The 15387-nt window shown below is 27.8% G+C and overlaps 4 protein-coding genes across 4 annotated transcripts in view; 1 reads left to right on the top strand and 3 right to left on the bottom strand.

The window, feature by feature from the left end:
• Positions 1 to 3165: 3165 nt before the first annotated feature.
• Positions 3166 to 3794, bottom strand: LOC101512960 (small ribosomal subunit protein uS9-like). The gene has a single exon (XM_004503269.4). The coding sequence runs from the start codon at positions 3728 to 3730 to the stop codon at positions 3308 to 3310; it is 423 nt and encodes a 140-aa protein (XP_004503326.1). The 5' UTR covers positions 3731 to 3794; the 3' UTR covers positions 3166 to 3307.
• Positions 3795 to 9737: 5943 nt separating this feature from the next.
• Positions 9738 to 10348, bottom strand: LOC101512651 (small ribosomal subunit protein uS9-like). The gene has a single exon (XM_004503268.4). The coding sequence runs from the start codon at positions 10297 to 10299 to the stop codon at positions 9877 to 9879; it is 423 nt and encodes a 140-aa protein (XP_004503325.1). The 5' UTR covers positions 10300 to 10348; the 3' UTR covers positions 9738 to 9876.
• A 601-nt stretch (positions 10349 to 10949) lies between these two features.
• Positions 10950 to 14029, top strand: LOC101510283 (putative clathrin assembly protein At5g57200). Its single transcript, XM_004503344.4, has one exon. The coding sequence runs from the start codon at positions 12480 to 12482 to the stop codon at positions 13758 to 13760; it is 1281 nt and encodes a 426-aa protein (XP_004503401.1). The 5' UTR covers positions 10950 to 12479; the 3' UTR covers positions 13761 to 14029.
• A 307-nt stretch (positions 14030 to 14336) lies between these two features.
• The window catches only part of LOC101512325 (THO complex subunit 2), a 20583-nt gene continuing 19532 nt past the window's right edge, over positions 14337 to 15387 (bottom strand). The window contains exons 33-34 of the mRNA XM_027335986.2: positions 15108 to 15380; positions 14337 to 14737 (exon numbers count right to left, since the gene is read on the bottom strand). Of these exons, the coding sequence (XP_027191787.1) occupies positions 14668 to 14737; positions 15108 to 15380 (343 nt within the window). The 3' untranslated portion in view covers positions 14337 to 14667. The remainder of the gene's footprint in view (positions 14738 to 15107; positions 15381 to 15387) is intronic.

Here is a 15387-nt window from a genome sequence, read left to right as displayed (position 1 = left end):
TTCATTCATTTTATATTACACCACTACACATCGAGTAACACATATATGATGTTAGTATAAAATGATATTGACTGCTTTTATCTATTAAATTTTAAAAAAATTAGATTATTCACGATCAACTATAATTGGTAAGGATAATTAAAAAATATTAAAATTAGATAAGTATATTAAATTAATTATTTTTAGAATTTTTATTACTTCATTTAACTGTTTTTAATTTATCATATTAATTTATCTATAATTTTCCAACAACTTAAACTCATCTAAAATAACATTTACTTATAAAAAAATTTAAAAAATGAAAACTCATTTTTCTTAAAAAATTAGATGCTGCGTCAACTATTTTTTCACAAAAAATGCATAGCTTATAGCGAATTAACAATATCAATAGTTAATAATTTTCGTTTGAAGTAGACTTATTTCAGTAGTGCTTAAATTTAATCTTGAAATTAAACAATCTATAATTTGATTGTAGTATCTATGAGTAAACTCTAAATTAGTGTGGGTGTCTATTTTTTATAATAAATTGAAAAATTAACACACACAACAAACAATATATAACAAATAATTAATGTCTAAAGGTGTTTTCCAAACTCATATATATTTATATTTAAAAATAAAAGTATTAGATCATAAAAGTTTAATAACCTACTGAAAAAAAAAATTAATAACTTATATTAAACATTATTAATGATAGTTGAGTTTAGCAAAAAAATGGTTACTCTTTTATAGTGTGATGAACTATATTTTGAATCATGATTAGAAAATGTATTTGTATTTAATATCTAATAATATTTGAATGGTATTATCTTCAATAAAGGAAATATATTTTGAATCATGATTAGAAAATGTATTTGTATTTAATATCTAATAATATTTGAATGGTATTATCTTCAATAAAGGAAACATGTAGAAAGAAAAAAACTATAAATACACCTTAATATATAATATTTAATTTAATTATTTTATCAAAATATTACGTCTTAAAATTTATTTATATATTCTTAAACTTTATTTTTTTTTTATCTTTTGAAGAAATAGTAAAATATCACTATAAACGTATATGGAATCGAAAATATCATGTTGAAATCCAAAACAAGACATTTAAAATAATAGTATCAATATTTATCAATTTCACTATTCCTTGACCATATATTCTTAAACTTTTTAAAACATATCTAAATAGTGTTGACTATATATTCTATTGATATATCCCACATTGTGCATGTTTGTACACCGAAACATATATTTAAAAAACAAGACGCGACACATTTGGATTTCACCATAAAATAAACTTGAAAATATGAACACAAATTTGATGTCCCATTTTTTTTTAATTAAAATGTCTCCTATTTTATTATAATTCAACACTTTTAAAACATATTGGAAACCCCCGGTTTAGTGTTGACTGTTTTATGAAGAAAACAAAATTAAGGGATATTTAATATTTCAATTGAAAGTTAGAATTAATCTTCCAAAATTTATTGATTTATTATTCTATATATGTAGTGCATATTTGTAGAAAGAAACACCTTAGTAAAACAAGATGTTTACGTTTTGATTTCATCTAAAAATAAGTTATTAATATTTTTGTATCTTCAGCTTATTTTTCAATGAAAAAAATAATAATTAAAATTTATCATTAATTTTTCTTTTTTACCAAGAGTTTTCAATTTAATTGGGAGGACTGATTCAAAAGTAGGGACTAACTCTCACTAAAATTGTGTTATTTGAATAATTTTTCTTTTCTATAGATGAATTCACCTTATGGATGGAAATTTGAATCATTTATATTTCACACAGCATTCACTCATGGTTGCAATGAATTTATTTATCACTTTGGTTCTCCATATTCAATACTCATGATGCAATGAATTTATTATCACTTTGGTTCTCAATATTCCATATTTCCTCCAACTACTTAAATATAAACAAACAAATGCCAATCAATCCATCGACATTGAATGTTATTATTCAAAAAATATCATTGCATTAGTTCATCAATATTGTGAAAAATGATCATTATAAGTAAGAGTATGATAATAATGTATTATATTTTTTGTTTTAAATAAATAAATAAAATTAAATGCATTTGTCTGTCATTCTTAAAAAGGGTTAATAATATTTTGGTTGGATCAATAGAAATTAAACCGAATGTATATTAGGCTTAACTCCATCTCTTATTATTGTGGGCATGCATATAGAATTCTGCACAACACTTCACAAAGCACTGAATTGGCCTTGGATTTAGATTTATAATTTATCTCCCTTAAACCCCACGCAAATGATCCATGAGTCCAAATCCAAGGAAGATAGATGACAGAAGAAAAAAACACATTAGTCGGCACTTATCACAGCATTAACACTTTAAGCTAAGACTCCCATTATAATTTTTGGGAATTGGTAATGTTAGCTTTTTTTTTTTCCAATCGCAAGCAATATATGAAAGTTCATAGCACTAAACTGATGAATATGATGAGACAGTGGGGGATCGCAAGCAAATGCCACACTTTTACTTCGAATATATAAAACCAGAGGACCACATGGCAGAAAACCAGAAAGACATTAATCAAACAAACAATGTTAAACACCACAAGTATCAATTCCCTAACATCATCAATATTTCCCAAACAATGTCAAACACCACAAGTATCCAAAAAACTCATTCCATTATAACTGTTTTTCCAACAAGGCACAGTATCAACAACATATCTTAATTTTTACATTCAGAACTTTGAATAATGACAAACACCATTCATCTAAATCAAACAATTTAATCAATTCAAGTCGAAATGTGTATATATTAATACTTCGATTTTGAATAAAAATTAATCAAAAAGCATCCACAGAAATGTAATCAAAGCAACATCGATTAATAATTGTATTCAAAGGTCAAAGAAACATTGTGATTTAACACCAGATCAAGTATCACGATTGAATGAAATCAACAGATATAATAAACCACATTAAACTCTAAATCTCAATCCATCCTAATTGATTCTCCAACAACTTATCATTATCCTTGACATTCACAATTATACAGTTGCATTCAAACCTAATTATGTTCCTACAAAACAAACGCCATTTCAACGAAACAACCAATTCAACCGCAAACAAATTCCAGTAAAACTGTATAAATCAATTAAAAAATTCACACAAATAAAATCAAGCGAAACTGTTTTGTAACAATTGCATTAAAATCTCAATCTCAATTAAAAAAAGGAGTATAGCAATTCAGAGAGTACTGAAAATTATGAAAGACAATTTCATTATCTGAAAGAAAAAAATACAATAAATAACAAACAGTTTAACGATAGGACTTCTGGAACCTAGCACGAGCACCACGACCACCAAATTTCTTCGGCTCACAACGTCTAGGATCAGCAACAAGAAGAGTACGATCATAACGGACAAGAATATCCTTGATCTCCTTCTTACTCTGTTCATCCACATATTTCTGATAATATGCGACCAAAGCCTTCGCGATGCTCTGTCTGATGGCATAGATCTGAGAAGTATGTCCTCCTCCCTTCACTCTGATCCTCATATCGACACCGGCGAAACGGTGCCTTCCGAGAAGGAGAATGGGCTCATAGGCCTTGAAACGGAGAATCTCAGGCTCGATGAGTTCGATTGGGCAGCCATTGATCTTAATGAGACCACGACCTTTCTTGCAGTGTGTCACTGCCACCGCATTCTTCTTACGGCCGAAGCACTGCACCTGCTCCATTTTAGACCCTCGCGCCGCCGCAAACTACACCAATGCAAATAGATGCAAACATAAATTAGGGTTTGGGATTTCAGAGTGACGGTTATATATAACGGTTAGGAATTTGTAAAGTACTGAAGAGCCCCTTCAATTATTGAAATTACCCTACAAGCTCCAAGTACGTAAAGTGCCTTGTATTTTAAATTTGATTGATTTTTTTTTTTTTTTGGACTTATTTTACTCTACTTTTATTGAAACAAAAATTAATAAATAATTTAATACAATTTTGATATTTATTTAGGAAAATCGTTTTAACTAATTTATATTGAATTCATAAATTTATTTCAGATTTAATACATACATACTAACATTGACATTGTAAAAAAATAATTATGTTATTGATCAATGATGTACATAAATTAGATTGAGTCTTTTTTTACTAAATCTGACACAGTGAATCGATCAATTTTATTTATATTGCATTGAAAGCTCAATTCATAATTTTTTCATCTAACTTAAATCAAACCAACCTGAGTATTTACGGGTTGAATTGGATTCACGGATAGTAAATAATTTATTTATTTTAAATGTAATTAAATTTAAATATTAGAAACATCTAAAAAAATAATAAAATTATATCGCAATGTATCATTCAATGCTTAAAATTTATTCACAGACACAATAAAACACTTCAAATAATTAAATTAACAACAAACTCTCAAATATAGTCCAACAATTAAATTTTAACTATACATCAATAGTAAAAAAATAAATAAAAATATATATTATCCGTTAATTGATTGAGTTTTCGGGTTCGTGAGTTTAAAATATTAAATATGTTACCCGAATCAAACATAATTAAGTTTTAATTAATTTATTCAGAAATAAGCTTAAACTTTGATGAGTTAGATCAATAAACGAATTTGATTGATTTGAGTGAGCGAATTTGTGTCGTACCCATGACCACCCCTATTATTGGTCAATGTTCGTTTAATCCTTAAAAGAATTTGACAATTTTATTATATCTAACTATTTTTTACTTAAATTTATTGTATTTAACTTTTTGTTTACTTAATTTTATTGTAACTAACTTTTTGTTACTTAATTTATTACATCTACTTAAAATTTATGTAAATTGTGTTTTATAATTGGTTGATAATATAAAAATATTTATGTTAGTTTTATTTCTTTAATGTGCTAATGTGTATAAATATTTTATTATGTTTTTTTTATATAACTAATTTTAATTTATGTATTTTTATATACTCTCGCACACTTACCAAAATCTTTATAGGATTTGTGGTATATTGCATTTTATCTCATCCTAGTAGTTTAACTAATTCATTATATTTTCTAATTGTTGGTACAGTGTAATATTATATTATTCCAACGATATTTTTTCATTAAATTCAATTTTTTATAATATTGTTATGATGTTTGTTTAGTAGTGAGAATCTGATCGGATAACATCAATGATCAAATTGTAAATTTTAAAGAGATGTTTATGATTATTAGTGTCACTTATTTTAATAATATTTTTTTTTATTTAAAATCTTGTTAATTTTTATTTAACTAAATTACATTCAATTTTTTTGACAACATATAAACTGCTTTTTTTGACATCATATAAACTTAATCTTTCCAATTATAAAAGTAAATGAATAAATCTACCATTGTTTAGACAAATGAAATGTGGTCTCTATTGTACAAACAAGTAGTATAATGTCCATCTACCATGATTGCACAAAAAAATGTTCATCTACATGACAATTTATTTTTGATTGGCAAATATGAATACATTACATAGGATAGAAATGAAAATAATATAATATGTAACCTAATCCATATACAAATAGGTAAATGCGTGTGTTATTGTAATAAATGTTGCGCAAAATTGATAAATATACGAGTTTGTCAAATAGTAATATATGATATTATTGTATTCACATTAATTTATTGAATAACTATCAAATTAATTAATGTTTTATATTATTTATATTAATAAAAATTATGATTTTTTTATGATAATAAAAATATCACAAAAGTGTAACAAATTAAAATAAAAATAGATAACGACACAACTTTAAATAAACGGCGATAAAATTTAATGTCATGGCTTGTAGCACCAATACCCAAAATAATAGTTTTATATGATTCCTTGTTTGTTTTTCAATTATCAACCCCTCATTAAAACTATTAACAAATATTGATATTTCAATCTAATATTATTTTCTTTAAATTAATTATTTGATTGATCATATAAAAAATATAATCAAGAGAAAGCATAAAGAACCAGGATGTTGAAAGATTAATATATATATTTCATCATACAAAAATATTAATCTCAAACATCATATATATCTATCAAATAATTATAACTGATCACTAGTCAACTGATTGATTAAAGTATGCAAATGTTTACCGTCTCAAACATATAAATAGAACAACATAATAATTTAATTGAGATAAACAACAAAAATTTAAAATAAAACTAAAATTAAATCTAAGATATATTTAAAAAATATGTTAATCACAAGATTCACCAAATATTATAGAAGATAGCTTAATTATTTACTGACATACAGAAAATAAAATAAATAATAAAAGTATTCATCAATTAAAAAAAATTCTAAAAAAAATATATTTTTTTTCAAAATACAAGACACTTTGTTCTCACTATACAGTCCAAAGTTTAAAGTGTTTATGATTTTAATTCGAATTCTGCACGCCTTTTATATATATATATATATATATATATATATATATATATATATATATATATTTTTTTTTTTTTTTGCTATTATCTCTAATACAAGATAATAGAAACAAATTTTGTTTCTATTTTTATGGCAAGTATTCTTTCTCTTTTAAATCCAGGGTACGACCAACAAACGATAAATATATGATAATTTATACTCATATTGTATTATTATATATGGCTCAAATGTTAGACTTGTATCATTTTAGATTGGATCTTATATATTTTTGCATTTAAATTTGACAAGATTTTAACAGTTTGTATTCTTTTATTTTCTCATAATTAAATGAAATAAAAAAAAATCTGAAACAAAATTACAAAATAAGATAAAATAAAATAAATTTTTTTTAAATCTTACAAAATATGGTTTTATCAATTAACTAAATATCATCATTTCGACTTTGGCAGAAATCATGTAATTACTAGTGTCAAAATCGACGGACCTATTTCATGTGTCTAATCCCTGGTAATAATAATTTTTCTTAGAAATAATACACTCATTTTAAAATACTTAAATTTCTCACAAGTGTCAAATAATAATAAATCACTTCATAACTTTACATTTAGGGGCTTAGAAGGCTACAAGAAAAACAAAAAAAGAATAGCCAATTCCCATACATGACCAAAGATATCCCTAGACGACGAAATACACATACCAAATAAACATAGAGAAGTTTCATGTACCAAAATGATGTACCACTTTTTCTTGTTACCACAAGCACAACATACATAAAATTGTATTTGCATCCATTAAAACAAGAATTTTAATATCAATCGCTTTCATCTCCTCAATCAGAGCCTAACTATATGTTCTATGAATGTATTGTATATATGGTGTATATTTGTACAACCAAACATAAAATTAAAACAAGACGTGGGACATTTTGATTTCACCATAAAATCAAATTGAAGAGAACAAAATATCAACACAAATTTAATGTCTCCTATTTTATTATAGCTTAAAACTTTTAAAACATACTTAAATTGGCGGTTTAGTGTTGACTAAATGTTCTATGATTTTTTTTTAAATGTATCTTTTAATTTAAAAGTCAGAGATTAATTGTGTGAGATTTGTTCAATTTTTATTAATGAATTTGTAGAAAGAAACACATAAATAAAACAAGATGCTGCACCTTTATATTTCACCAAAAAATTAAGATGTCTTTTTTAATATTTTATGATCTTCCATTTTTTATAAGAAAATAGCAGTTAATTAGTTGTTATGTTAATTTTTTTTTTTATTTGAATGTGAGACGTTTTTATTAAATTTGTTGTTCTTTAATTCACAAACTAAACTAAGTATGCATACTTTTTATCTCTAACTTATTTTTTATTGAAAAAAAATATACATAAATTTTATAGAATCGAAAATAAGTAAGAGTGATGTGGATTTGAGTACTTCTACATGAGATTGAAGATCTGCCCAAGTGATTTATTGAGATAAAGTGATAAAATAAAAGGAAAAAAACAAAAACAAATAAACATAGGTTAGATAAAGAAAATTAAGAAGACGCCACAATCAAGGATGATTGATAAGTCAATGTGGAATCGCCACAATGGTAAGAAATACATTGATAAGATTCAAACAAATTCTAATTCAAGAACTCAAAGAAGATATACATCTCTCTCACAATTCTCATTAGAGAAATTTTAATTCATTTTAAAGTTATTCAAAATGAGACTTTTACAAGTAGAGGTGGGAATAGGTCAAGTCAAGCTTTGAAAGACACGAGTTTGTCATACGATTAATTTTTTAGGCCTAAGCCTGGCTACGACATATCATATGTTTTTTTTTTTCTGGCCTGACCTAACCTTTTAGAAAAGTCTGGCTTGACCTTTTTAGAAGTTTGGTCTGACCTAGAAGCCTATTTAAAAGCCTTATTTACATTAAAATATTTAAATGTTATACTCATACCACATGCTCTCCACATACCAATATCAATGTACATATCTCTATATATTAAACAAAAAATAATTTTTCTAACAAAATAATTTAAAAAAAATCTGAAACAAACATCTCTTAAACCCTAAGAAAATAATTTTTGATTTCAAAGAATAAATTTTTTTCTGAAACAAACGCACCAATTATTACCTCTCAAGCAAATATGATTGACCAAATATGATTGACTAATTGCTGAGTGATTGACTAATTGAATGACTACCGAATATTTGGAACGGCTACTGAATATAGAATGATTACCGAGTGATTGTCTAATTGATATAATTTAAAATAAAAAATATTATTATGAATATAATAATAAAAAATAACATTAATAAATAATAAAATATATATATTTGATAACTAACGCCTTATATGAAAACAATTCAATTTAATTTGATTTTTATCATAGAAATAACTTATAGTAATCACTTACATGTTTATGCTAGAAGCGTTTAATTAAATTGTTCGTTTGGATCAGCGTATAGTTCATGAGCTTCAATAAACATTTGTTTCCTAACTTTTAGCATTTGATGTGCAGGCTCCAGTAGACCATTCAGATAAAGGGGTTGGAGCTATTCCCCAATCTACAGTTACCCCAAATTGGACAATTCAAGTTTCAGATGTGAGGAAGAAATTGTTACATAATAGTATTGGTTATCATTGTGATTGTAGAATATATGCATGCCTTTTGCAACAAAACTCGAAACCATATGCAACAACATCATCAGAAAACTAATAATAAGAATACAGATAATACTATTTTATTATAGACTACAGATCCATAAATGCATAGAGGACTCAAACTGGCTCAAAGAAAACAAATTTCGGTTTCATTTGACAAATTGTATTTATTAATTTTGACTTTAATTTTGGTTAATCCTTCAAAACAAGCCCTGTGTTGGTATTTGTCTGATGCCAAATTACTGAGAAGTTTATCTATTTCAGTTATCTCTTGATGGAGAAATCTAAAAGTTGATTTATTTTTTACTTTTGGAAGATAAAAACAGTTAAGGTAAGCAATGTATCAGTGGCTACTACAGAGAAGGATATCAAAGAATTTGTTGAGATTCAAAGGTCAGAGCCCTTGCAAATATATTTATCAATTTTCTTCTTCATTTTTATGAATGTCTAATTCATTCTTCATGAGTGTACACTGTCAACAACTTATCATTACCCCTAACCTTCACAACTTTGCAATTGCATTTACACCTAAATTCGTTCCTAAAAACAAACATCATTTCAACTGTACTACCAATTCAAACGCAAACAAATTCCAGTTAAAAAGGATAAAAAATACAGTAATTATAATAAGCATGCACACAATAAAATTAAGCAAAACTGTTTTGTAAGAATTGCATTAAAATCGCAATCTCAATTAAAAAAAGAGCATAGCAATTCAGAGAGTACTGAAAATCATGAAAGACTATCATTATCCGAAAGAAAAAAGTACAGTAAATAGAAAATAATTTAACGATAAGATTTCTGGAACCTAGCACGAGCACCACGACCACCAAACTTCTTAGGCTCACAGCGTCTAGGATCAGCAACAAGAAGAGTACGATCATAACGGACAAGAATATCCTTGATCTCCTTCTTACTCTGTTCATCCACATATTTCTGATAGTATGCAACCAAAGCCTTCGCGATACTCTGTCTGATGGCATAGATCTGAGAAGTGTGTCCTCCTCCCTTCACTCTGATCCTCATATCGACGCCGGCGAAACGGTGCCTTCCGAGAAGGAGGATTGGCTCATATGCCTTGAAACGGAGAATCTCAGGCTCGATGAGTTCGATTGGGCAGCCATTGATCTTAATGAGACCACGACCTTTCTTGCAGTGTGTCACTGCCACCGCATTCTTCTTACGGCCGAAGCACTGCACCTGCTCCATTTTGGAATCTCCCTCCGCCGCGAACAACCGCCAAATGGCGAAGGTTTGTGAAGAATATATATCACCAGTTAGGGTTTTTCAAATTACTTAAACACCCTTCAATATAGAATTAGGAAAATGCTTAATAATACGAAACAGTTATAAGACTAATAAATACGACTAGCATAATTGGTTGATTTTACTATTTTTTATTTAAATAATAAATAATTTAAGATTTTAATTTGTATACATGAAAAATATTATAATTTTTTTTTTTAATTTTATTAATCAATTACAACAATCAAATTATTCAGAGTAATTAAACTGATAGTTTAATATAATTTTAATGTTAATTAAAAAATCATTTAATCTTATTTAAATTGAATTTATAGTTTATTTCTCTCGCTTTTATTTACTTTTAATTTAATTTATATCCATTAATATTAAAAATATATTTTATATTATTTATTAATTATAATAGTTGAACGTTTCAAAGAGTTTAACTTTTAAAACATATATAACTTTCTTTACATCCTTATTATATATAACTTAAAGTTATGAAGACAGTATAAAAAAATTTATATTATTAATATATTAAAACTACTTTTATGTATAGTAAACAATTATATAATTTATATTTAGTCATTAAAATATTAAAATCAATTTTGCAAAATTGATGTGCGAATTGTGTCGTCGTGTTTATTTATTTATTTTTTTAAATTATTGATTAACAAATCAAATGTCAATAGTACATGTACATTATAATAAATTCTGAGTTTATTTAAGTAACGGTGGTTGATGAGTTTTTCGCTTATCACATTATTCATTTGAAAAAAGTGATTTCAAAGAGACATCAAAGTGAAAAAAGTGATTTCAAAGAGACATTATTCATTCAAAAATTCTAAATTAATTTTAAAAAATATCAAAAATCTAAGATACTTATTAATTAAATTTTAAAGAATAAGACATCTAAAACTGAAATTCAAAAGAATTCAATCTATTAAATGAATGCTAATTTTAAACATTAATATTATAAAACAAATTAGAAACCTAAAGATCTAACTTTATTAGCCTAAAGGTAGTGGTGACACTATTCAGTAATTGTGAATTAGCTTTTCAGTGATATTTTCCTTTTGATTTCTTGTCACAGCATTTTCCTTAACGTAGCATCTGGCAATTTCTTTCTTGGTGAAAAATTAATGATGTTGATATTGTTAAGGGTAAGTCAAATTGAGTTCAATACATATTACTCAAAATATAAAATTTCATAGACGAAATTACAGAAATTAAAAAAGTTATTAATTGTACACGTTTACCGTCTAAGGGAGAATATTAGTTAAATGATATTAATTGTTTGTTAAAAAAATGTGAATTAATTAGAGATATGTTTATAAAAAAATAATTATTAAAATTGAAAAATAAAAAAATTTATAAAAAGGAAATAAAAATTATCAAGAGATTTTATGGGACAGGGTAGTAGTTAAATTAATGGTTTAATTAACTGAATTGGGAAACCTGCCTGCAGTAATAATAATATAAAATATAGTTCATTTTGCCGACTAGCTAAGTTAAATACAAAGGAAATCATCATTGTATATGTATATACAGCTGTAAGCTGGTGAATATTTTATGGATTTCAAAATAATTTAAAGATTGATTAAAAGATAAGTGAAGTCCGGTAAAAAAAATATTTTCATCAGAATTTGAACTTAAATTCTTGTGAGCGATTTATTTTTTAGTGAAACTCGTTAACCAGTTGAATAAAACTTGGCTCTAGTAAATTTTTCTTAGTTATACCATGCAATGCAGCAGCAATAAAATGCTGGCAAAGACACCAAAAAAATTTCTTCTACAATATAATTCAATTTTTTCACTTCTTTTCCATCAGGATTTTCAAAATTCATACATTAAATCCAAACCTTAAGGCTACAATTTTGCAGGCTTCTGTCTCTTTCAATATGCAATAGTTTTTTTAGCTGATTTTTCCTCCTTATTTTGATTACAATACAACTTCTTTCCTTGTAGTTGCAGCCTCGACAAAACCAAAGACTAAAAAAACATCATTTGCCACTTTGGCATAGATATATAGTGACAAATAACAATGAAACAATTCACCAACTTTATTATTAAGGTTGTTTTTTTTCCTCTTAATTCATCAACTCTAGTCTTTTCCACAAGAGAGAAAAAGAAAACTAACAAGCATGAAGAGGAGGTTCAAGAAAGTTTATACTTCTCTAAAAGAGCAAAGTTATATAAGTTATGCGAAAATTGCTTCAGCTGCAGGGTTTTCTGATATGAATCTGATCATCATAAAAGCAACATCACCTGATGATTTACCAGTTCATGAAAAATACATACAACATCTCTTGAAACTCTTCTCAATATCTCCATCTTCGTGTCACTCTTTCGCCATCAGCTTCACTCGTCGATTCGGCACTACTAATAGTTGGAGGGTAGCACTCAAGTCTCTGATCCTTCTCCACCGGTTGCTTCGTTCTGTTCAAGGAAACTCTACCTTATGGAATGAACTCTTATGGACTCGTTCCAATGGTTTGATCTCTCTTTACCCTTGTCATTTCAAGGACTCTACTTCTTCTTCATCAACATGTTCCATTTCCTACACAAGATTTGTGACTTCCTATGCACAACTAATTGATGAAGCACTCAACTGTGTTGCCTTGGATTGCAAGAAATTCAAAAACCAACAACACCCAGAAGAAAAAGATGAAACTTTTCAAGAAAAAATGAAAGAAATGGGTGAGATACTTGAAATCTTGCCACAACTTCAGAGCATCATTGATAGGGTGATAGATTGTTACCCTATTGGAGTTGCAACAAGAAGTTTCATTGTCCAGTCTGCAATGAAACACATAATTCGTGACAGTTTCGTTTGCTACACCAAGTTCAGATGTGAAATAGTAATTGTTTTGGAGAATCTTTTTGAGATGTCTTATAGGAACTGCATAGCTGCTTTTAATATATACAAGAAAGCAGCAGTACAAACAAATAAGCTTTGTGAGTTCTATGAATGGTGTAAAGCAAAAGGGTTGTGTGGTTACTATGAATACCCTTTGTTAGAACCAATACCACATATACAAATCAAAGCATTGGGAAGTTATTTGAGTGGCATGTGGCAGTTGACAGAGTCTTCATCATCATCTTGGTCTGATCAAGAATCTAGTTCAGTTTTCACTGAAGAAGATGGAAGACAACAACAACACTTGAAAGGTAATGAAGAGGAGAAGCCTTTGATTGATCTTGAAGGGGAATACAATGTTGATGTCAGTTGGGAGACAGTGTTGGAAACTTCTATTAGTTTTTGTCATGCTTATGATCAGAGTGATTTGTTAAGCTCTAATGGCTATCATAATGAACATAGCTTTGATGGCATGTGGGAAATTCCAACGTATAACACTGCTTCTTATAATCCTTTCTCTCAGCAAAACTATGAGTCCAGTTACTATGGGAGAATTTGCTCATAACTCTTTGTATCCTTGGGGTCTATAATGGATTTCACCTAGTTCCACCTACTGGATTTGTATTATTTCTCTCTTTTTCTTCTTCTTTCATTATTATATATTTGTTGTTTTAGGAATAAGACTAGAGTTGCTGTTGAGTTGTTAAGGCATCATCATGCATTCAATTTTAAGTGTAGAATGGAACTACATAAGAAGAAATTAGAATTAGAAGCGTCTTAGCACACTGATTGTGAACATACAATAAATAAAACAGTTTTACACATCGATTTACATTTCTAATATCTCAACAAATTTTTGAAGTAAAAAAATGAGACGACCAATGAAACATTTACAATTGCCAATTTCGAGATTTGAGTTCTATCCTTTAAAGTGAGAAAGTCAAACTCTTACTTCTACGTCAACAACACCTCATGGACTAATCAACACAGCGAGAGTAATTTTGCTTATTTTAATAAAGATACGTCAACCAAAAACATAGAAAAACATAAATATAAACATTTTAATCAACTTAAGGGGTTAAAATTCCGAAACTTGGTTTTCATTATTCTGAGATATAGATACTTCAACGACTCAGGCATAGACTTCAAACGCTTTCATGTAAGATCAGCAAAACAGTTACACTAGGTTTACAAAAATGTGTGTTCTCTGTTGGACCATTCATGTAAATGAAGGTTCAACTATTTAATCACATTCTCAGAGTACATTTGATCACTGACTACCCAAAATATACAACATTCTATACAAGTGTACATGTCAATTCATATTTTCTTTGCGCCCACTTTAGGGGAAAAACAAATAATTTAAACAGTTTAAAATTTGGTACAAAGTAGCAGATGATAATGATATAACCCTAGCACCTCCATGAAATGAACAGCCGTACAACAAGTTTTACTTGCAAATCCATCGATGATCACTTCCGATGTCTTCGCTTTTGATCAGCTCTTTGTCTCTTCTCGTCGTCCCATTCACGGTCATACAAACTTAATCAATTAAGGGAAACAGCAATGCACCATTATTAATGGAAACTATACATTAATAAAATCCAATAAAAACATGTATTTAAACTTGAGCAAGCATCTACTCAAGGATTTAAAATTAACTCTGCTTTTGGTCAAGAAAATAAGTGAATGAACAGCATGCAATCCAGACCCACCTAGGAGCATACCACAATACATGTTTATCCAATTCATTTACCAAGGACACCATTCACAACTTTCTTCCATGCATGATGTAACAGCAACAAAAAAAAGTATGCAGATAAAGCAAATAAAACAAATTAAACAGTATAGAAAGACACGAACTCAAATAAAACAAGCATTCAAAAGCCTAAGTATTTTGATTTGAGGATACGGATCTGATTCACGACGATTCAACTTGCTGGCTACCTCTTTACCGTGAATCCTAAGACTTGGTTCATCTATGTAACTAGGATGCTGGATCATTGGCCCTTTTCTGTCTCTTCCATCATATGCATGTGACATACCAATACCTGAGGCAGGAGGTGGAGGCGCAGCTGGTGAGTACTCCCCAGGCTCCATAGTTGGTAGATGCTCCCTCTTAAGTTTACGTCTCTTGGATGCAGCATTTAAATCCAACTCTTCCTTTAGAATGTTTGCTTTCTCTCTTTCCC

The sequence above is a fragment of the Cicer arietinum genome, chromosome 6 (genome assembly GCF_000331145.2).
Source record: "Cicer arietinum cultivar CDC Frontier isolate Library 1 chromosome 6, Cicar.CDCFrontier_v2.0, whole genome shotgun sequence".
In the NCBI taxonomy this organism is placed as follows: Eukaryota; Viridiplantae; Streptophyta; class Magnoliopsida; order Fabales; family Fabaceae; genus Cicer; species Cicer arietinum.
This window is presented reverse-complemented; position numbering and strand designations above follow the sequence as displayed.

Coding starts and splice junctions, on each gene's coding strand:
- LOC101510283 (XM_004503344.4), top strand. CDS start 12,480: ATGAAGAGGAGGTTCAAGAAAGTTTATACTTCTCTAAAAGAGCAAAGT.
- LOC101512960 (XM_004503269.4), bottom strand. CDS start 3,730: ATGGAGCAGGTGCAGTGCTTCGGCCGTAAGAAGAATGCGGTGGCAGTG.
- LOC101512651 (XM_004503268.4), bottom strand. CDS start 10,299: ATGGAGCAGGTGCAGTGCTTCGGCCGTAAGAAGAATGCGGTGGCAGTG.